Raw genomic sequence first — 23157 nt, 5'->3', positions numbered from 1 at the left:
TGCAAGCTAACCCATGTTACATTTCTGCCCCACCCACTGCAGCAAGTTTATTTTAATGACTCTTTTAAACTCTTTTGCTTCTGTTTATAAAGCATTTGGGAGCAGCAATGGTCAGCATGCTCAGAATGCAGCCCATCTTGACTTCTTATTACCTTTTCCATCATCTCCGCACTTTTTATCATTGTCTTCATTGCCATCTATCTACACAGTGCTCCTGGGGGTTCCGTTTAAGGCAACAGTCTTCATGAGAGGGGTGCCAGTTGGCTGGCTGCTTGTCCTTGAAGTGGAAACACCCACTTCGAACACTTCATGAATGGCTTTCCGGAAACAGTGGAAATTGTAGTCTATCAATCCTGTGGCACAAAAAGGAGAATTAAAAAGAACCGAAGACCTGCCGCTAAAATAAAATCCACCAGTAAAACAGTTTTGCTGAGGTGTACCTTTACGCTCAAAGCTCTCTTCTCTCAGGATGCAGACCAGAGCGAGGAACCTGGTGACCTCTTTCAGGTACAGCACTGTGGTGTTGTTGAGTTTGATGATGGCCATAGACTCCTTATCATATGCACTGCCACTGCCATCCTCCTTTAATCTACACAATCAAAACATGCTCTCACTATGCAGAACTGATACAAAGCACGCTAAAAATAATGTTAACAAAATGTGAGCTCCATTTCTCCAGAGAAAAAGTACATAATTTCTATAGATAGATAGATATCATATACAAAGTCTGACCCGTAAATACAGGAGACGTCGATGACCACATCAATCATGTCGCAGCAGAGCTCGTAGGACTGCATGTCCACCGGTGAACTGTCAGTGGCGATGTAAATCTTACTGACGACGTCAAACAGAAAGGCCTTCTCAATCCCTGAATTCTGTTAGCACAAAAACACACATACACACATTGGATAATGCCCTGCAGGGTTTGAAATGGGATCTTACAGCATTGAGAGCATAATAAAACATGCATGAGCATGACTGCATTGGAGATGGAGAGCTATTTCCACTGCAACAACAACACTATATATTCTTCATAACGACAGTAAGGTAGTGACCAAAGAGGGAATGGAAATTCATTAAGGTGCAACCATCAAGAAACATTAGGGTCTTGAGGTAGAGACACATACAGATATAAAGATGTTGAGAAGGTTCTCCAGTGTGGGAAGCTGAGGGATGAGCTTCTGGACAACTTTACTGAAGGCCTCGAAGATGGAGTGATCATATATACTGGTCAAGTAGAAACTGCAGAGGACAGAAAAAAAAAACTCCTTAGACAGAATGAAATACTGAACATCCGAAAGATTTAGCTCTCATTTCACCGATTATTAACACAGTGATCCAAATGCAATGTAATGCTTTTCTTAGGTTCGCATTAATGGTACTGGTAAAAGTCACTTAACCGCATTTACGCAGTGAACCAATTAAGATTTTATTTGTGTTCATTGTCTGGCACAGCACAGATAAGATCTAGTTGCAAATGTTTAAACGGCACAACTATTCAAACTAAATTCCAGGGTAGTTAAATAAACGTTTCTCATAACATTCACTCCTGACAACTGCAATCTCACATGCATATGTGCGCGTGATGAACAGTTAAATCCACTACACGGTTAAAATGGCCGTCTTAGTGGGGTATTTATGTTAAAACAGTTGCATTACTATATTTTGGGGAGGCTAAAATTTGTACGTTTTTGCAGACAGCATCTGTTGCCAAATGAACAAAGTGTTACAGAGACAAAAGACAGCAGAATCTGCCAGAACAGAAGTAGCTTAAAGGCTCTGCAGTGTTGGACAGCAGCCTCAGACTTAATAAAATATCGTCTCATAGTGAAAGACTGGAAAACTGAAAACTGATTGAAGAGATAGACCGCTGGTGTATGAGACGAAGGACCTCACCCAAACTCACATAAGAATCTATTTCGTTTTAATTTGAACAACTATCATACAGTTTTATACATGTGTTTAGTATTATTTGAAATGTCTACAAGTGCAACTGGTACAAGTGTCCTATTTCCAAATAAGTAAAACAAAAGGTAATAAGGTTTTTAAATAACATACACACAAAGGAGGGTGGATGGGTAAGCCCTCCTGCTCTCAGAAGGTGTGGACTCAATGCTAATTTCCCGTCAGCAAATGGTACCATGTAAATCAACTTCTCCGCCCAGTAAGCCAGACTTTGACTTTATTTTCAGTTAAAAAGGAATAGTGAATCATTCACATACATTTAATGATGCACAGATATCATTGAAAAACCTTTTCATTTATGGAGTCAGATGAAATAAGTTAACACATAAGATAAAATGTAATGGATTTAATTAAAAATCCTTTTGTCATGAGAAAAGACGGAACAGGCGTGAGACCTTTACCTATAATCGAGAACCGCCATTGGATCGAATTAGATGGCCTTACATAAGTCTGATGTGCAAAGTTCTCTTCTGAAAATATAATGAGCCACACAATTACTTGTAAAAATGAGCAACACAATTACTTAAATGGTAACAGTGTAGTTTAAGGTGCTTGAGCGGTCACTGCTTTGTGAACAACAACAGGCAAGGGTGAATTGCAAGCATACTAGCAGAACATTCTAGAAGTATGCTTGCAATTCACCCTTGCCCTGTTGTTTATGTAGCACTGACCAGACCACTAAAGCCCCTTAAACTGAATGCTTGACTTGCTGTACCGAACAGATCTTGCTTCTTGCTTTCCTAGTATGGCTTTAGCATGTAAATGCATTTGTGTAAGTGCTTATTCCTTGACAGATACTAAAATCCAGTCATCCACATGACCTTATTGGTACCCAAAAACTACAGTAAAATAAACAGCAACCAAATATTACGAGAACTAATCAGAGCATCTGAAGATGCCATTTTGAGATTGATACAAGCAAATAGACTCGATTCCATTACAGATTTGCGCAAAACTTTAGCGATTTTTTCTAAATGACGATAAAACATGATTGCGAAATGACACCGTTATGCGACTAAAACTTCCTTTCTCCCACTCAGGATAAGTAATTCCAAAAATCATGGTAACGGACGTCTTCTAAGTCAGGCGACTCTAAATGTGCAAAAACTGTTTCCATTGCAGTTTTGCAAAATATTCCTTTTTCGAATTGCCTGAAAAACCTCCTCATGTGAGCGTAAAAACTTTTTTGCAATAAATGGGAGTTTTTGTGAAATTAGTGCATTTCCATTGAGCATATTTTCAATTCGCAATTTCAATTTGCGCAATTTGAAGGGTAATGGAAACACGACTATTGATACAAATGTGAATGCAAATATTGCCATTTTAACAAAGAAACCAAAAGATACCAACCATATAGGTATAAGGATATGTTTATAGGCATAGAGATATGTTCACAACCTGATTGGTTGGCTTTTATTATGTATAATTCTGGGCAGAGCCTACCGAACATCCAAAACAATGCTGTTTGTTGAGTTAAATGCACTCGTTGTATGTGTGTAGCCTAGATAACCAGCTGAGAGCTTGTGATCATAAAGAGCTTATAAAAGGTGTAAAGGAGTCAAAATAGCGGCAGGAATCCCTCGGTCACACACACAAACGGAAGATCTGCTGTGAGGAGACAGATTCTAAAACTGTGATGGGCAATATCGAGTATCAGTATGCTTGAGCAGAATATCAGTATGCTTGAGCATTCTCTACTTTTTAAAGGTCGCATCATGTCCCATTTTTGGTTTATTTACATGCCGCTGTTCTGCGTTGCGTTCATTTGGAAGTGGTCTCAGTCTGCTTGTTTGGTGCACACCAGGATTCGGATGCCAACTTATTCAAATGAACCGCACTAACAGAGAAATCGCACCAGGGTTCATTTTAATCGGTTCAAACATACCAAATGTGAACTAACCCCTAATCAATAAACAGTACCAGAAATAAAATGCAAATGATTACCTGAGATGAAGTTTCTCTAAACTGGCATCTGCCAGGTCATCATTAGCCCTCTGGTGTATATCCCTCTGGGTCTCAATCTTATGGTCATCAGACAGGCCGTCTACTTTATGGATGAACACTTCAAAGTTGATCTCTGGGTTGACTCTGTAGGCCCGTGATACTGTTAAGTGGAGTCGACCAAGGGCCTCCATGTAGTCATCCTTTGAGAGGAAAATTACATTTTACATATTTACAAAATAAAAGAAAGCAGAAATACAAAAGAAATATGCAAAAAATATGTCAGTCTCCTCTAAAAAGCAGAAGAAAAGAATGTTCTTGACAACACATCTTGTTATGGGGTTTGCTAATCTGCAATCTAATCAACCATATCCTTTCAAAACAACTTTCAGCTAGAAGAAATACTGAAGTGCTGAGATAAGATACTGACTTCTCTGTATCAGCAGAAACATAGAGTCAATCTTGTGCCTTTTTTTTTTTTTACCTTAAGCCAAAATGATACAATGAGCCAAGCCTAAATGACAAACAACATTCAATTAAATGAAACAAGAATGTCTGGACTCCAAGCCAAGATTTATAATCAAACCATTTACAACCATTAACCCATTTCAACTGCAGTTAAACACACTATTTACAACAGCTTCTCAATTGGATACATGGGAAAGGGGATTCTACAGGGGGAAAAAGTCAAACTTCCTTTGGCAATGACAACTTTTTATTAATTTGTAGTAAAACTACTTTATTTTAGAAATGTAAACAAACTACTGATGAGAAGTTCAATTTTATCAGGGTAGAAATAAAAGAAGAATTTTTTGTTTGTTTTTTTAAACCTAGAGCTCTACAATGGATAAATTGAGAATCATGATTTATTTTTATTTTTTTTTGTTTCTAACAGAATGATTCCGAACAAAAAAATAATAGAGGTTCTGACCAATGTTACAATAATTTCTGCAGTCTATTTAAAATGTTTAATTAATCTGAATGAATTATATAGCAAGAAGACTGTTTAAATGAATGATTCAATGACTCACTCATAAATACTTCACTTTTTAAATAAATCTCTTAAATAAATGTTTCAATGACAAATACATTTTTAACAGTCACTTGTCACAATGTAATCAATACAATCGTCTTTTTAAGCAACAAGTTACAATTAAAAGGTAATTTTGACCACTCTACCGTAGACAGTCTTCATATCCAAACTATAAACTTTCATTACAGTTCTTCAGTAATAATATGAATATCTATACCACAGAAATAATAATACTGTGTGTTTGACTATTTTGAAAAACTGTTTATGTGAAACTGTTTAATACCTATACATTTCAACCGCTCTCTCTGGGTCAGCAGCAGCGCCGCCGCAGATTTTAATGTTCTGGTGTGATTTTGTCAAAGGTTTATTAGACAAAGGCAAATTGTTGTCATTTAGGAATGAGACCATGTGAGTGTTTGAATCGAGATTGTGATATTTTAACGATTAATTGTGCAGCTCTACTAGATATTATACCAACGGAAATTATATAGCTGGTCAGTATTTGTAATTACAATGTTTCACAAAAGAATCCAGTCATCTTGAATTACTGACAGAAATGCATCACTATGTTGTATGGGTGTGTATAGTAATTAGAGTCAATGCATTGAATTTTCAGTTTCACCTGTGCATCGATGACAAATATCAAGGCCCCAGTTCCTCTGAAAATCATCTCGTAGTCAAAGGTAGGATCAAAAAAATCCACTTGTCCAGGAAAGTCCCAGATCTGGAAGTTGACAAAGGAACTGCTGGAGATGTCATCTTTGTATATCTTGTTGGTGCTCTCCAAAAAGAGGGTCTCATTGGGGGACATCTTATGAAACACCACCTGATAAAAGACATTTAATACATCAAAAGCATTCTCAAAGTGATCTGTCTCCTCTCCACAAGGAAATAAAGTCAACCAGTTGTGAAATCAAACTAAAAGCCCAGTCACATGCTTCATGAGGAGCTTACTGATGGCAAGGCTTATGCATCAGAGGCCTCAGATTCAAATTCTTATATTGTAAAGCTTAAAGGTTGCCCTCTTTTAGCAAAAAGCTTATACATTTTCTATTTATTTTAGTAGCCCCTGTATCATTAGTAAAAATCGTTTTGGACATTATACGGACACCAATTGTGCGAAATAATGAGAAAAAGAAGTACAAAAAGATATAATTCAACTATATACAATTTTTGAAAGGGTTTTCTATTTTTTAGTAGTGATACAAGTTTAAATTCTGATTTCATCTTTCGCTCGCAAAATAGACACTAAAAAATAGAAGTCATGTTCGCCACAAAGTAAACATAACAGCAGTATGCTGCTCACACACTTTCCATTTAGAACCAAGTGGAGCTTAATATAAATTCTGCTGTTATCAATCATAATTTTACAGATTTCATATGTCTAATACACTCTCATATACCTTGAAAGTCATTGTATATTTTGCTCACTGCTGACACTTACTGGCGTGGATGAATGATGCTGCGGTTTCACAACTGTGTTTTTTTTTTTCTCCAGGAGTGCTAAGTTGTGACTGTCATGTGTTCACGTTCAGTGCTAGACGATGCAGCTTTTATCCTGAATTGGCAGTGTGGAAGTTGTAGGAAGTCGTGACTTGTTTCAACAAACCAAATGGAACAGCTTGTTTACAAATAGTTTGTTGTTATAATGTTTGGTGCATTTAGAATTGTTTTTAAAGCGCATAAGCACTGGCTGAAAATGCTATATAAGATAAACATATATTACATGTTATTATCAGTAGTGTTATCCCAATCAATTGCATGGAACAGCTGGTCATGTGACGTCACCATGGAAGCGCCCACACAAGGGTGCCCGCTCCATGTACAATACAACTTACCATACCAAATGAATAGCCTTAATGCGCAAAAATTGTAAAACGAAGAAATTAAAATTCATGGACAAAAATTGGCTAACTGTAACCCATTTTTGTTCGTATGATCTACAATACATCATCGATGTTGAGAGGTTGTGATGTATGAATAAGCATTTCGGGTTTTGATATGAAATCACGTAGCTAACTTACTGCCACATCAATGCCGGGTGAGTGATCACAACATGAACATAGGACATCTACATGCTACATATTCCTAGCCAGCTGTCTGAATGTGCTGTATTAGGCCTGTGTGGCAACCAAGTCCGTATATCCACCGCTGCTTAAAAAATAACGTAGGTTGATGACGTTAGTAACGGCTGTGACAGCTCGGCTGCCCGGGGAGGCTCTGACCCGGTTCTAACTCGCTCGGCTAAGAAGTCAGCAGGGGGAAAGAACGTAAGTTACACTGTCTAAATAAAATATCTTCCTCTTACCTTTTGGATAGATGACTTTCCACTCCTCCTTAATCCCATCAAAAGAATCCTCGGTTTGCTGTCAGAGGGACTAGGACTGTCTTCAATGTCTCCCTCCTCTTCTCCATATCCAAAATCTTTGGGAAACGAGTCCGCCACCCCGTAGCTGTCCGCCAGCGGTGCCTCGTACTGGATCGACATGTTGACCCCCCTCCCCAACCCCTTTAAAATATAACCTGGCTGATTATAAGTAATATAATCAGCATAAAATAAATGCCGAGAGGACAAACATAAAACCTCGTTATACTAGAAATGGATGAGAGCAAACTTATTATGGATTCTCCTTTAAATCTTCAGTCTCTTATGTTTCCCCTCTCGATGAAACGCCCACTTAAGATCGACACTCGCGTGTATTGGGCAGCCACCAGGTAGCTCGTATGCTGATTGGACAAATATAGTGTCACTCTTCTTAGCTGTTGAAATGCGGGCGGATCGTTCCAAGTCATGTGCCTGGTGGTCACCTGACAAACGGAATCGTGTGAATGGTTGTTTTTTTTCCCGATCTTTCACCTGAAATGGTGTTTTGTCTTCAAATGCTGATAAAGAATAGTTGGTAAATGTTAAATGTTGTTTATCTCTTTTAATTTTCTACTCCCCGCCCCGGATATTAAACAAACTGTATGCCTTTTTAAAACAAAAATGAATCAGCTTTGTTTTGCTAAAGTGACTGCACTGACAATTAACACGTCGGCCATCATGATCGATGTATGAGAGGCGAGCTATTTTATAAATACCTTATAGCTTTTAACATTATGCATGCCAAATATGGTCGTTTTAAAAATGTTAATATTAAAAATAAAACTGACATTTACTTTTAGACCTTCCAAAACTTTATTAAACAGTGTTGTTGTTTTTGTTTTTTTGTTTTTATAATAATGCCACATAAATCATGTATACCTGTTTTATGTGCACCAAAGACTTTTACAACACTGGCTTACCAATGTGTCACATGGCTGCAAAGCCAAAGTAGGTATTGTTCAGTTTTACCAATGTAGGCTATGTGCCATTGCACAACTATACTTTTAGAGTTTTCTGTCAAGATTGCAAAACTGCTGCAGTTTAGTTTTCACAATTTTAGCACCACCACAGATACACTGAATTCGTCAAACATTCATTTAAAAGATAAATTTAATGATCAATGGAATTTTGGGACAACAACAGATTTGTTTCTGTGGTAAGATTTGTTGAAATGGTGTTAGTAAAGTTTGTCATTCAAGAGTTAGGAATGTAGAATTGTCCATATCTGCTTAATTTAAACAACAGTTTTGTAGTTTGAATGACATGGATTGCGTTTTGTTTTTCACTAATGTTTTCTTTTTCTAAAACAGAATATAATGCAGTTCTTAATACTAAAATTAAGTAGCATTGCTGCTAATATCTCGAGTCAAAGTATAAATATTTTTGTGAAGACTCAAAATAAATATGCATTAGTCCAGTTGATGGACTAATGTGTGAGCATGTACTCTGTAATGTCTTATTAAAATTCTGGGAGAACAAGAAATAATCAAAACAACTTTTAAATGGCTCTATTGTCAAATTGTGATTATTCTCTTTAGTCAAGAATTATTTCTTCAGAAATTAAGCGTGATATAAATAAAATTCATGCTTTTGGCTTGGGATGAACTACATTAGAAATTAGTCAGAGCGATGCATTAGAGAAATTAGTCAGAGTGTGCTTTACTTTCAAATAATTCAACGTTCAGTCTTATTCTGCTTTTTTAATCTTTTGAGATTTAGTTGATATCTGTAGAAATGCTCTTTGTTCACATCCTTAGAAAATACTGACTTTACAAATACATTTTCAATCTGGCTTGATTGCAGATCAGTTTATTTAGCTGTAATAAGACATGCAGATATAACAGTGTTTTTTACAATATATTTGCTTTTTTTGCCGATCTTTTTTTACTGCTGATCTAAATTCAGCTCTATGTTGTTAAATTGGGATTTTTAAACCATTACACCATTTTGACTTCTGTTGCAAGAAGCACTTAAAAAGAGAAATGTCCAGATGAGAACAAGGCATACATAATCAAACGCACAATCCATTTCCTGTATTGTAGTCATACTACTATTGTTAATTAAGTATACTGTCAGTGTGTACTGCTGAATTGATATGTATAAAATGAGAGTGTAAACAATCCATAAGGAGTGTTACCACTCTATAAAGTTGAATATAAAATTTCAGTCTGAGATTGCTTCCGTGCTAACATCAAAGCTGTAGATGTTAACCTTACAGTCACTCTGGTCCATTTCTATCAATTTATGGCTACAAAAATTATATGGTTACCATCTGTGAGTTTTTCTCATATCTTTAAGTCTGTGGGAGCAGCTCGCCTGCTACTGGAACTGCTGGCCAATGAGGCGCGATGGCTTGGTGATGCTCGTGGACTATGCCGGGACTCAGAGCTGGATTCTTCTATTGAATCTGGAGAGGTGGGCCTGCTCCGCTTGGAATCGGACCTGGACAAAGTACGTGCCCGCACAGCGGCGTAGGTACAGCGGGCTTTAGCGCCTTCCAGGGAATCCGAGTCTGAGCCATTGCCTTCTACAACCGTTGAGCAGTTCCGTGATGCGCTGGCCTTCCATGGCTTCTTTCCAATGCCAGATGATGAGTAAGAAGATTCTCTGTGGTGGCTCGATGAGTCTGGAGTCTTGGACTCCTGCCCTTTCTTGTGCGAAGGTGGTGGGTGGACAGAATCTTCCCCCTCTTCTTGCTTTGGCGGCGTGACGGAGTTGCAAGGTGGCGAGCGCGTGTCACTGCTGGTGTTATTGGAATTGCTGTTGTGCTCTGTGGGACTGTGTTGTGAGTACTTTGGTGCATCTGAACCATTTTTAGCTGGCAAATCACCCTGAACGGGCAAGAAAGCAGAGGATGGGTTGATCAAAGGGGGGTAGACGGTTCCATCATGTGGTCTCTCGAGCAGAAGGTTGTATCCACTGGGTGCAGATGCAATGGTGGCCTTGCGGCCAGTTGAGGTCCCGATGCACGTCTGATGGACCACAGAATCTTTCTTCAACTTGTTGAGATAGTAGCTGTCATCAGGATCATCCCTCAGCTGCGGGTAGTAGTTCAAAATGACCTTTTTAAGCTTTTTGTAGCCCAGGTGGAGGATCTCCAGGATGTTGAGAAACAATGAGATGGCAGCTATGCATTGCATGAACACCATGAAAACGCTTTTCTCAGTGGGTCGAGATACAAAGCAATCCACCGAATTGGGGCAGGGCTCACGCTCACATTTGTACAGCGGATTTAGTCGAAACCCATACAGAACATATTGTCCGGTCATGAAGCCCACTTCTACGGCAGAGCGGGTGACTATGTGAGCCACGTAGGTGCGCAGAAGGGACCCCCTCAACGGAGCTTTGTTCAGCTTCCCTTGGTCAATCTGCCGAAGCTCACGTTCTATTTTGCGCCGAACTTCCGCCAACTCCACATCCACGGCCTCAAGTTCACGTCTCAGTGCCATCTTTTTGCGCTGTCGCTCTTTCTCAAGGGCACGGAGGCGGTAGAGGGCATGGCCCATGTACACAAGTGAAGGTGAAGACACAAAAATGACCTGCAGCACCCAATAGCGGATAAGGGAAATGGGGAATGCTTTGTCATAGCACACGTTGCGGCATCCAGGCTGCTCGGTGTTGCAGATAAAGTCAGCCTGTTCATCATTCCACACATCCTCGGCCGCCACCCCAAGCACCAGCATGCGGAATATGAAGAGGATGGTCAGCCAGATCTTTCCCACCATAGTGGAGTGGATATGCACCTCTTCCAAAATCCCGCCAAGGAAGTTCCAGTCTCCCATTTTCACTCTGGCATTTTTGAGTCTGTTAGGAGAGGAAATAAGAAGAGTCATGAAAATGGACCGTGAGTCACATTTGAATAATGTAATACACTGAATTTAAATTTTGTGCCAAACTATTATTTGATTATCATTTATATCAGTATATATATATATATATATATATATATATATATATATATATATATATATATATATATTAGGGCTGTGAAACGATTAATCTCGATTAATCGCATTCAAAATAAAAGTTTGTGTTTACGTAATATATGTGTGTCTAGTGTGTATAATTATTTTGTATATATAAATACACACACATGCGTGTAAATATTTAAGAAAAATGTGTTCTCAATATATCAAATATTATATAATATATGTATAAATATATATATTAAGTATATACATGCAAATATTTCTTAAATGTATTTTATTTATTTCTTAAACATTTATTTTGGATGCGATTAATCACAAATTAATCACGATTAATCGTTTCACAGCCCTAATATATATATATATATATATATATCTCAGTTATATGTCATTATATATCAGACATATCAGTTTCATCCTGTCATTTTTATTTGAAATGAACAGAGCTAAGCTTTCCCAAACTAAGAACATCTCAGAGTTACCCTGTATATTAAATGCATAAACCATAAATAGCTGGACTTCTTTTTCAAAACTAGGAAGGAATAACATAAAAAAGAGACAAAATTTGCTGGCAAAATAAAGAAATTGATGCAAGATCATAAAGTCTCCATTGCAAGCATCGAAGCATCTCAGATATTTGGTATAATTCAGACATAAACATTGAATCCGCCAGATTAATGTCAGATCAGTATAGGTTTTCAATTACAGGTTCTTGTTTGGTTGCAAAGAAAATAATAATAATACATTTACCTTTTTTAGAATATACCTGAATTTAATGTAAACAAATTCATTTGGTCCCAAACAACAGATAGGCAAATGTTAGACTAGAGTCACTGACTGATTATTATGTTTCCAGCATGTTATATGTTTGGCAACAGTTTTTCTAATCCTAATTGGTGGAAGTGTGTTACTTAAACAACCATGTAGGAAGACACATCTTGGCCGTTTTCCAGGATGACAATGTCAAGATTCATCAGGCTCAAATTGTGAAAGAATGGTTGGTTAGGAGGGAGCATCTAGAATAATTTTCACACATGAATTGACACCTCTTGAGTCCAGACCATAAATTAATTGAAAGACTTTGGGATGTGCTGGAGCATACTTTACAGAGTGTTTGACTCTGGCATTGTCAATACAAGATCTTGGCCAATTAACAATTGATGCACCTCTTGATAGATAGCATCACAACAATTATTTCCATCAAGACGTGCATACATCTTGATCTAGATCTTTGGTCAAGAATGTTTAATAAATGAAAAGCTACACACTCCATCAAAAAGGGTTCGAAGAACTGTCTCCAATCACATGCACTGCAATAATGATCCAAACATTGCCTAACTTAGGCACCTATATTACATATAATTACAGCAAGCTTAACTAACCTCTCTAAATGACTTACTAAATAATCAACAAAACATGCAGTGCTACTAAATGCAGTCAATCCGTGCATTACTTTTTTTTTGTTGAAAGTAAACATAGATAAATGAACTGAAGCACAGACATACCTTAAACCTTAAATGAAGTAAATCTTCATTGTAAAAGCATCTCAAATGCTACTCCAACCTCTACATCTTGTTAAGTAGAAAAAGCTATAGAGTTATTCCATCCTGTTTATCGTTAAAGCTCTAGACTAAACACAAAAAAAGCAGGTCTTCTTGATGCCAATTTATAGGCATGCAGGAGAAATCAATGCGCTATCACATGTCATTTACCTTACAGCAGTATGGACAGAAGGCCGCTGCTTTAAATCCCCGCGGGTCATGCAGGCGCGACGAGGCCACCAAAATAGTCAAAAATCATTGATGCCCTGCACATCTGACGCAGCACATCACCTGAACTTTTTTGACCTCCCCCAGTTTCCTCTCTGTTGGCACCGAAATAAGGTTTCCAAATGTGCTGGGGTCCGTGGGCAAGCGCGCTGGTTCTGTATGTCTGTGCGTCAATAACCAGTACTCCACTATTAACATGAAGGGACACTGAATTGATTGCGTATGCCATGCGTAAATAAAACATTGTCGATTGATAAAGCCCCCTTCTGTATGAATTTAAAGCTCTTTTACACTTGGTGCCCACTTCATGGTCTTGTCTTGTGCACCCGCTCTTAATCAGTAGACAGTCTTAACATCAATTAGAGAAACGTTTTTCAGCTGAATAGCAAAAATAGAGCAATTGTGCAGGCAAGCCAGAGCTAAAAGCACGAGCGCAACACTACTGGTGAATTTCCATGATTTGTAAAGAGAAATTAAGGCTTGTTGGTTCTTTTAATAACATAAAATTTAAACTAATGACTGACATTATGAGTGTAATGTTGAATAAAACTACATTGAGTGTTGTTTATTGTTATCCATGTTAGGGATCACAGCTTAACGCAATGCTTCTAATGGCATTTGGCCACATACTGGCACTACTTTTAGTAGTCAATACTTTGGGAAGCAATCAATCGGTCATGTCCGATTTCATACTCCGCTGGGTCCAGCCCAATGTAATTAAGTTGTCTCTGCTAGTTGTGGAGATATTTTATTCCATTTAAAAGAAATCAATGGTGCAACCCCATTACTCACTAACTATGCTGTTGGTTTAATCTCTGGCCTGCTATTTAGGGGCATATCAGGCAACCCCTTTTTAACATAGTGAGTTAGTCTCTTCATTACATAATTTGATTCAGACTTGGCATGCCTTTAATGAATAACTGAATGAATTAATATAGCTTTGATATCTCAAAAAGAGAAGCACATCAGGTTAGATTGAATGCATTTCATGCTCCCTGGTCATAAAACAATCTTTCCAACTTAAACATTAAAAAATATTTTATGCATTTAAACACCATCCTTGTTCATGCCTAATAAGTTGACATCTGTTATTAAGCCATAAAGGTTCAAAATCAAACATTATTGGAATTGTCACAATAAAAAAAAATATTAGCACTACTTGACTAGTCTGTTTTTGGAAGACAATTTAGTTTCAGACAGTTTTTCTAATGACTAACTTTTTGAGCTTAATTAAATGTTTATATATACCGTTATACTGTACAGAGACAGTGAGACAACAGCCATTAATCTGATTCGTCGTGATACGTCAGTATATCTGTCGTAGATGTGGTCAAAATAATCAATGCATCCATATGTGTGTGTGTGTGTGTGTGTGTGTGTAAACTGTTGTCATAAGATTTCAAGATGTTTCAATATAAGTAAAATATATGTAAATATATGATATATTTCTGCATCATTACTGCAGTTGTCAGTGTCATATAATCCTTCAGATACTGAAAACAATTTTCAATATTGAAAAAAAATATTAAAAACAACTGCTTAATATTTTTCTGGAACCCTTGATACATTTTTTGATCTTTTTCTGATTAGTAATCACAACATTTTTTCTTTTGTCAACTTAAATAATTTATTTAGTTCAGATAACATATAATTTTGAGTTTCTGATGATTAAATCAATCTCCTTCATTGTATTAACTCACTTTTTCCATTTCAATGAACTTAAAATTTTAAAGCAACCAGGTTACTTACTTTTTTAAATTAAACCAACTATATTTTTTTACAGTGTATAAAGAAGATTAATTTGAGATAAAAATTCTGTCACTTTTGAGATAAAAATTCTGTCACTTTTGATTTAACCCTTAACCCTTGCATCTACATTGAATACAAGTATTCGTTTCTTTCAAAGAAAAATCTTAAAGACGCAACACTTTCGAAAGGCAGCGCAGATAATGTAAAAATAGATTAGAACAAACTGTTTGCTGAAGACAGGGGAATATCCCACCCATGGTGGTGCTCGATCGGCATTTCTGTTAGTTAGGGCAAATAAATGAACTTTTGATGAACATTTAGTTGAAAACACACCCCCAGACATAAATCAATAGTGTTCTAAAAATAGCCCAGGATTAGATTAATATATTCCAGGAATGAGTGTGTTACACATTGATTTGATCCACAACCCAAATTCTGGTTTGTACTGGAAAGCTAGTCATAAATGTCCCTAATTGATGTAATTTGTCAACAGAGTGGAAAATCAGCCTCAAAGCAAACTCTGCATCCTCAAATGCACTTTGAGGACTTACAGGTCACATCAGGCAAGATATTTTCAAAAACATGCATTGAAAATGGCAGATATTCAGTTAGCACAAGTGTAAAGTGTGCACAAGAACGCGTATCGACAACAGAACCGGAAGAGAATACAATGCTGAATAAAGTCGTAGTTTTTGTCATTTTTGGACCAAAATGTATTTACGATGCTTCAAAAAATTCTAACTAACCCACTGATGTCACATGGACTACTTTGATGATGTCTTTATTCCCTTTCTGGACAAGGACAGTATACCGTACATACATTTTCATTGGAGGGACAGAAAGCTCTAAAATATCTTAAACTGTGTTCCAAAAATGAACACAGGTCTTACGGGATTGGAACAACATGAGGGTGAGTCATTAATGACATAATTTTCATCATTTGTGAGTGAACCAACCCTTTTATAGGGGTATCAGTCCTTGTTTGCCGCAAACACACTGTATGAAGGGCTTCAGTGAACACTGAAGTGCCATGAATATCATAGTAGCTCAAACAAATGAAAATTGATTTTTGTGAACTGAATATACCTGGAATGATGTGTTTAGACTGACAAGAACACTGTATCCAATCCATATCGGCTGGCAATCAATGATCTGTTTTGGAGAACTACCAACTAAGGGGACAGAGGGTCAGAGGACATTTGTTTTGGGATGCTTTCATGTGTGAACTCACTTTACCCTAAGCTATTTGGCATGGTACAATATTTACTCTACAAACCCCAGAATTAACCAGTACATAAAACAATTACATGTGAAGCAAGTGAATACAATTAATTAGCTTGTATGAATGTTCGTACATTTTATTTTTAAAACCACATTTCGTGAGCTTAGAATTATAAGGTTCTATCTCCACTTTTGGTCAAAATTGAGTTTTTGACATAATCTGATCCATTAGGTGTTTATTAATGCCTGTGTGGTGTTATTTTTGTAAAAAAAGATTAATAGATAAAGCTATAATAGAAGATTATACTACATAACAGTTTTGCCAGCTGGGATGTAAAAACTTTGATGCTCAATATCTCAGAACTAACCGAAACGGAGATAGAACCTTATAATTCTAAGCTCACGATTTCCAACAAAAACACAAACAAAATATGATAATTATGAACATGTCATTGTAGATACATGTCATTAGCACTGAATTGACTTAAATAACTATTGATTATACACTCACCTAAAGGATTATTAAGAACACCATAGTAATACTGTGTTTGACCCCCTTTGCCTTTAGAAGTGCCTTAATTCTACATAGCATTGATTCAACAAGGTGCTGAAAGAAATGTTGGCCCATATTGATAGGATAGCATCTTGCAGTTGATGGAGATTTAAGGGGATGCACATCCAGGGCACGAAGTTCCCGTTGAACCATATCCCAAAGATGCTCTATTGAGTTGAGATCTGGTGACTTGTGGGGGCCATTTTAGTACAGTGAACTCATTGTCAGGTTCAGGAAACCAATTTGAAATGATTCGAGCTTTGTGACATGGTGCATTATCCTGCTGGAATTAACCATCAGAGGATGGCGGCCATAAATGGATGGACAATGAACTGATCGAAAAACTTTCCAGACTTTCTACAGATATCGACAACAAATTGACTTGCAGCATTCGGTGTCCATTATGGCCATGTTCATCAGTGTGTGTAGACAAATGGTCAGGTGTTTCACAAGCTGGTGGATGGAGGAAGCTGGAGAACAGAAAAGGATGGAGAGAAAAAGGAAGATGACGGTTGTCAAACCTCTGAATCCAGTGAGATCTTCCGAAAGCAATCGAGGGAGAAATCCTGATGTTTCCCAGCGCCTCCGAACACGTCACATTCCCAGCCGCTCGCTTCAAACTCCTGCCGCCAGTGACATGATACAATTGGCATAAGTTTTTTTTTTTATTATTCAAGCTGTCATTCGCCGGCAGGCAGGGTGTACATATTCAGATGAAGACTTCATCACACGATGGAACAGATGTCACTTTGTGTAGCTGCAAACATTAGCAAACAGACCTTTGCTTTGATTTGATTATTACCTCTGTTTTTCACCTCCCATATGACAGCATTGTTAACCCATCCACTTTTGAAAAAAAGATAGCTATCTGTTCTTTTGTAGGCTTTTATTTTTTGTGCAAGGTGGTGTAAGGCGACGGATTCTCTATAAGATATATGCAAATATCTCCAAACTCCAAGTCTGGTAGAGACTTTGCCAGCTTCAAAGCAATGAAAACATCAGTGGGTGCTGGGTATGGATCACATGTTCCAAGTATGTTAATCTTTTCTTGATATCTAATTGTAAGATTCGGTGACATATGGTCTAAATAGTTAATTGTTTGTAGTATTGGAAATTTGCAAGGCTGTAATTCCCCTGGCTGACCACTGTTTTTCGCCATTTTAACAGCGTTTGTTGCCCACCATTGTAGTCACGTGACTGCAAAGTGTGAATTGAGCTGTTTTAGTCATGACACGAGTTTGTAGCCCCGCATGTAGAGGGCTCAATTTTGTGAATACAAAAAAAAATGGTCTCAGAAAAAAAGGAATCAAAATGTAAATTTTTAAACATGTCTTTGTTCCCGAGTAACTAAATAACTTCAGGAGTGTTTAAGCAAAACCAAAAAAGAGAATATTTGGATGTAAAATCTTTCTTAAAAATTACATTTATTTATTTAAAAATTCATAGATTGAATGTAGTGTATTAGCTTGTAAATCCTTTCTGACAGTTATATTGACCTGAGACTTGCTTCTTTTAAAAAGCCATGATTGTCCAATGTGAACTGATGCATGACTTCAACCATCATCCTCACGCGGGTGCTGGGGACAGGAAGATGTTGAAAATGACAGCAAACAAGAAGAAGGCAATGTATCCCACAATGCACATCCAGAAGCGTGGGTCCTTGAGGAGCGCTTTATCGTAGTTGGTGAAAAAAACATAACCAATGGTCATGCCTGCTACACCACCACCAATATGGGCCACAAAGGAGACCTAACAAAAAAAAAGGAAAGTAAGACTTTTCTAGTATATTATCATATAATGAAGTGTGAAAACTATATCCAGAGTGAATTCTTGTGGTAAGTCAGATTTATTAAGCTTGTAGTCTGAATCATTCTAGTTGAGTATTAGGTATTCTGGTTTAAATACCTGGTTTATGATTCTGCTATGGTCTTAAATGTCTTACCTTCATGGCAGTGTCATGGACAATGAACCTTCTGTAAATAGCAAATCCAACATCTGTTCCAACTGGGGGGAAAAAAACATGATTTTCATGTCAATAGGTCCTAACAAAAAGCTTAGTTTATCCAAACATTACTATTGGTATCTTTTTTGACATCTACTATTAGAGTGAAAAGTTAAAATGGGCCGTACCAATCAGAACAATTACCAGAATGCGAAACACTCCCACAAGTGGAATCATCTCCCTGAAATTCTATAGGAAAAAAAAAAAAAACATTTTGATTTGGGTACTTGAGTGTAGTATTTTCTATAATCCCATCAAATATTACTGGAAAATTACTCACTACAACAGCATTCATGAAGTAACCTCCCATGAGGGCATAAACACCACCTGAAGCACCCACAAGAGCACTGAGAGGATCAAAGATAGAGCTGGCGAGAGAGCCTGAAAGAGGATTCATACACAAACACACACATATGAAGATTTGGATCAACAGCAACATTATAAAACAGTCAAATGTTAATATTTTTCAACTAAAACCATATTGTATCTAATCAGTATATTTTCATGAATGAGTCAATGTCCAAAATGTTTGAATGTTATCATGTTCTCACTATGCCTTCATACTTCATTTACCCCCTTTTTATCAATAAACATTTTTTTGATATATTTGAAAAATTGTATTTGAAAAATTGTATTTGAATATCAATTTATAAAACATGAATGAAAATTAATTTAATTGAAAATGTAGACTATTTGGTCTATGAACCTTTGCTCTACAAACACATTAAGACCATCTGTTGTGTGTGTATATAAACAAAATGCAGTAACTTTCCTACACTTAATACACACTTGTGCGTATCCCAGTTAGAACTACTGAAATACACAAACCTACCTGCAAGGACTCCAGCCATATAGACCATGCCTACTTCAAAGCCCTTATGCACCAGCTCCAGGGGAATGCCAAGAAGAAGCTGCATTAACAGGTTTCCCAAGATATGCTCCACCCTAATTAAAGAAAAATTAAAGGTAGGGTAAGGTGAAAAAAAATTATTAAAGGTAGGGTAGGCAATTTTGGAGAGTTTAGCAATAGCAAGCTATCTTTGAAAGCATTAGAGCCCACCCTGTCCAAAGCCACGCCCCCTCCAAAACACATGAAAGCTCAAAGCCAGAGCAGAGTCTACAAATCATCACGAGACACGGCGTTAAATTACTGCATGTTTCAAAGGATGTTTCATTTAGACCATTTAATGAACGTAAACAACTTAAAGAACCATGGGGTCTCATTTATAAAGCGTGCGGACAGGGTTGTGATCTATAAAAAACAAACTTGACGGGAGAATGTGCGCTCCTTGAAGCAAACTTTGAGCCGTGTGTACGCACATTCTGGAGACAAAGGGAATTGGCGACACCGATGGTGAGCTGGAGTTAAATGTCTTTTTGGTCACTTTTAGACCGAAAATCTAAAGAAAATTATAGCCTATAGGCAACAGAAAGATAATAGCCTACAAATATAATTTCACTCACCAAGCCTATCAATTGAAACCAATCTCCATCCCTTCTTAAGTGTCCGCGCTAGCAAGCGCGTTTTGCCGTAAAGTGAAACCGACGGACAAATAGCCTATAATCTTCTACGGCATAACGGCAGATGAAGTAAAACCGTAAATCTTCATGAGTCCTTATAAATACAGTGCATGCGTAACTGTTTTAAAAAGTGTGTGTGTCAATGATAAATCAGATAAATGTACAATAACAATTTTAGGAAAAAATAGTCTATAGTAGTCTATAGTAAAAATAGTAGTATTTACAGAAAAGACTGTAACCACAGTGCAACAGTGAAAAGACCCTTTCAAACAGTGTAGTGCCACCACACGTTCTGATCATTGTTAAAGCGACATACACCAGTATTGCAGTATATTAAAAATTAATAACAACAATAAAAGCCGGTTTTCGGTATGAACCGGTATATCGCCCAGCACAGTGGAACAGGAGTTTAATAAACGTCACTAAAATTTACTTTTATTTCATTTATTCATTCAGGATGACAAGAGACTAAATCAATAGTTTTCATTCAATTTTAAAATGAAGAAAAGGAGCAAATCCCCTTACCCAGCATGTACAAACATGTAGGAGACAAACCGCCATGCTTCCTCACGTTGTTCTGGCTTATAGGTGAGAGGACTCTCCCAGATCCCTGTACCCAGGGTTATCCACTGCTTCTGAGGCTTCCATACTGCATAGTAGATAAACACTCCTAACTGCCAAAGATTGAAAAGAGTTTTGAGAGACAAGACCTTAAGGCTTTATTATGCCAGTTGCCAAAAAGCACTGTGAAAAACATGAAGCCGTGTGTCAATGTCTCAAAAGGCCTTTATTTAGGAAAGATGGTTTAGCAGTATCAAACTTATATTTAGGGACATAATTTTAGTAAAAAAAGTCAGTTTTTAGTAAATATTATGACTCTTTTAAGTGTATTCATTTCCAAGACACTTTTTTCAGTGACTAGGTCTATTTTAAGGAATGTCCACGGAAACAAGGATGAATCTGGCTTTTCAAACACTTTGGCTAAGACTTGCCATACAGGAATGGAAAAGTGGAAAGCGAAGCTCAACAGGATCTCAGTTCTTTAATAGTGACACATCTCAACTAAAACATTCACAAATGAATGGAAATGTACTGGTTGCTGCAGGTTTTTATAAAGAATGAACATACTAATTTAGTATGAATGTTAATTAATTTATTAAACAAGTCTTAACTGTTTTCTTTGTATTTGCAGTATCTGGTCACAGAGGCTATCTGCTTTTGTGGTTTTAAAGGATTTTTAGCTGATTGGCCAATAGATCAGATAAACCAGCTTGGCCAGGCTGGGAGACCATTTTAAACGCCCAAACTTTAAACTGTTGTGTGAGCAAGTGGAAAAGTTCACTTTATAAGATAGCCAGAAAGATCAAATTCCAGGGGTGCAAAGGTTGATGTTTCGCTAAAAAACATTTGATTGTAGCCTACCTCCGCTAAGCTGATGAGGATGATGAAGATTGGTGGCGGACAGCAGTTCGCTCTTTCCAAATACGTCTCCCGTAACTCCTCGGGAAGCATCCATTTGGAAACATTCGAATGTATCTTTTCCACCCTGCGCCGACTCCTCTTCGGATTTGCTCGATTATCACCTTCATCCCTCTGGACGGGAAAAGTGTCTTGCTCTTCTATGTCATTGTCGCCCATTTCTCTTAAAAATGCAAATCAGAAGGGTCGTTTTTTGGATTAGCCTAATTGACAATGAACCAATAAATTTAAGGTTTTAAATTGAAGATTTTTGCATTAGGTTATCGGAAAAGGTTTTTAGAAGGCCAATCTTTGCAATTACAGCAAAGCAAATTTAAAAGAAATCTAAAATGTAGGCTATCATCAAAGCTATTTAGATTACAGCTGCACATGCTTTTTCTGAACTCTCTTCCGGAGTTATTGGCTCTTCCTGCATAAACAAACTCATCCTGTATGGAATTATTTTAAGAGATAGGCTATAGCCTACACTTTTCATTTTAGAAACAACTTAATGAAAGAAAAACGTGACTCACACATTTGGTGCTTTTTATAAGTGCTGTTTATGCCCGAACCTACTTTGAATAGATAATTTGCTCATTTAACTTACCCTTTCTTCTGATCCACCACCTCTCACGCGAGTAGCCTACTGGAGATTTCTCTAAGCGCGTGCCGACCAGAAATCATTAATGTCGTTGGTTATTTGAAACTATGATAATAAAAGTCTCCGTTTTTAAAATAGTAAGAAAAACAAAAATATTTGTGAGACCACCACGGACTACAAGACGCTCTCCCTGGACGATAATTACAGCCTTCATCCAGCTTTTCCGGTTCCAGTCTTCCTTCCTCTTGTTCCTAACTAAAGGTTCTGCAGTGCAGGATAGTTTTGTTTACTTTCGTTGAGCAAAAAAAAAACAACCTCTGACCCGTCAAAGTATGGTAGACTCTTTACCTGAGCTTCCGCAAACCGCCACACCTGAAGTCACGTGATGCAATTCATTGTTTTGAATATTTCGTCCAAATGAGAATACATACACACACAAAAAACTCTTTTCTAAACACTGACAATTAACTAAACATACAACATTTTTGAAAATACATAAAACTCGTTCAAAGAGAATGTTAGTATCCTTTGACCACTAGATGTCACCATTTCCAGTGCAATCTACATTCAGGTTTATGAATTCAGGTACATCCGTTGTGTTGTGGAAATCATGTTAGGGTTTTCCCCGTTTTCCCAAGAATCTTTCATGTAAAGTTCAACTGAAAAGCATTCATTTGAAATAGAATATTTATTTTTCTAACATCATAAATGTACTAAGTCCTAGTTATTTTTCTATGTGACAATAAATGTGACCACATCATGACAAGCCTTAAAAAAATAAAATAAAAAGGCATTTATATGCCACTTACATTATATTCAAAGTCTAAGTCAGTTCAAAAGTGTTATGAGTAACACTGTAATGAGAAACATTTTAAATATTCACTGATAATCTTTACATCCAGTGAGCTATTAATTAAATACTCAAATGCTAGAAGAATTACATTTCAGGTAAAACTGACTTATTTCCCTCTCACACAAGGCTATCATTTGACTCCAGAACACTAACAATTTATGAACCTATGACCCACTTTCATTGTGGTACAACATTTAAGG

General features: G+C 37.1%; 3 protein-coding genes across 3 annotated transcripts; all 3 read right to left on the bottom strand.

Annotated features, from left to right (window-relative positions):
• Positions 1 to 56: 56 nt before the first annotated feature.
• On the bottom strand, positions 57 to 7611 carry rragca (Ras-related GTP binding Ca). Its single transcript, XM_039679636.2, has 7 exons — positions 7248 to 7611; positions 5562 to 5765; positions 3910 to 4109; positions 1128 to 1242; positions 733 to 875; positions 441 to 589; positions 57 to 353 (listed from the first exon to the last, which is right to left on the bottom strand). The coding sequence occupies exons 1-7, from the start codon at positions 7425 to 7427 to the stop codon at positions 202 to 204; spliced, it is 1143 nt and encodes a 380-aa protein (XP_039535570.1). The 5' UTR covers positions 7428 to 7611; the 3' UTR covers positions 57 to 201.
• Positions 7612 to 9196: 1585 nt separating this feature from the next.
• gja9a (gap junction protein alpha 9a) lies at positions 9197 to 13150 on the bottom strand. The gene is made up of 2 exons (XM_039679634.2): positions 12943 to 13150; positions 9197 to 11108 (listed from the first exon to the last, which is right to left on the bottom strand). Exons 1-2 carry the CDS (start codon positions 12990 to 12992, stop codon positions 9590 to 9592), a joined length of 1569 nt encoding a protein of 522 aa, XP_039535568.2. The 5' UTR covers positions 12993 to 13150; the 3' UTR covers positions 9197 to 9589.
• Positions 13151 to 17393: 4243 nt separating this feature from the next.
• Positions 17394 to 22468, bottom strand: rhbdl2 (rhomboid, veinlet-like 2 (Drosophila)). Its single transcript, XM_039680251.2, has 8 exons — positions 22111 to 22468; positions 21468 to 21687; positions 20571 to 20719; positions 19357 to 19469; positions 18805 to 18905; positions 18653 to 18713; positions 18465 to 18526; positions 17394 to 18271 (listed from the first exon to the last, which is right to left on the bottom strand). The coding sequence occupies exons 2-8, from the start codon at positions 21681 to 21683 to the stop codon at positions 18089 to 18091; spliced, it is 885 nt and encodes a 294-aa protein (XP_039536185.1). The 5' UTR covers positions 21684 to 21687; positions 22111 to 22468; the 3' UTR covers positions 17394 to 18088.
• Positions 22469 to 23157: the final 689 nt, after the last annotated feature.

The sequence above is a fragment of the Pimephales promelas genome, chromosome 12, assembly GCF_988280905.1.
Source record: "Pimephales promelas chromosome 12, fPimPro1.hap1.1, whole genome shotgun sequence".
Classification (NCBI taxonomy): Eukaryota; Metazoa; Chordata; class Actinopteri; order Cypriniformes; family Leuciscidae; genus Pimephales; species Pimephales promelas.
This window is presented reverse-complemented; position numbering and strand designations above follow the sequence as displayed.

Excerpts from the sequence above, each read along its gene's own strand:
- gja9a (XM_039679634.2), bottom strand. The coding sequence starts at position 12,992 with ATGACCCGCGGGGATTTAAAGCAGCGGCCTTCTGTCCATACTGCTGTA. Across the intron at positions 11,109-12,942 it reads TCTGTCCATACTGCTGTAAG|ACTCAAAAATGCCAGAGTGA; the intron begins GTAAATGACATG and ends CTCTCCTAACAG.
- rhbdl2 (XM_039680251.2), bottom strand. The coding sequence starts at position 21,683 with ATGGGCGACAATGACATAGAAGAGCAAGACACTTTTCCCGTCCAGAGG. Across the intron at positions 18,906-19,356 it reads TATGGCTGGAGTCCTTGCAG|GCTCTCTCGCCAGCTCTATC; the intron begins GTAGGTTTGTGT and ends ATCCTCTTTCAG. Across the intron at positions 18,527-18,652 it reads TCTGGTAATTGTTCTGATTG|TTGGAACAGATGTTGGATTT; the intron begins GTACGGCCCATT and ends TTTTCCCCCCAG.
- rragca (XM_039679636.2), bottom strand. The coding sequence starts at position 7,427 with ATGTCGATCCAGTACGAGGCACCGCTGGCGGACAGCTACGGGGTGGCG. Across the intron at positions 1,243-3,909 it reads TTAGAGAAACTTCATCTCAG|TTTCTACTTGACCAGTATAT; the intron begins GTAATCATTTGC and ends TGTCCTCTGCAG. Across the intron at positions 590-732 it reads GACGTCTCCTGTATTTACGG|ATTAAAGGAGGATGGCAGTG; the intron begins GTCAGACTTTGT and ends TTGATTGTGTAG.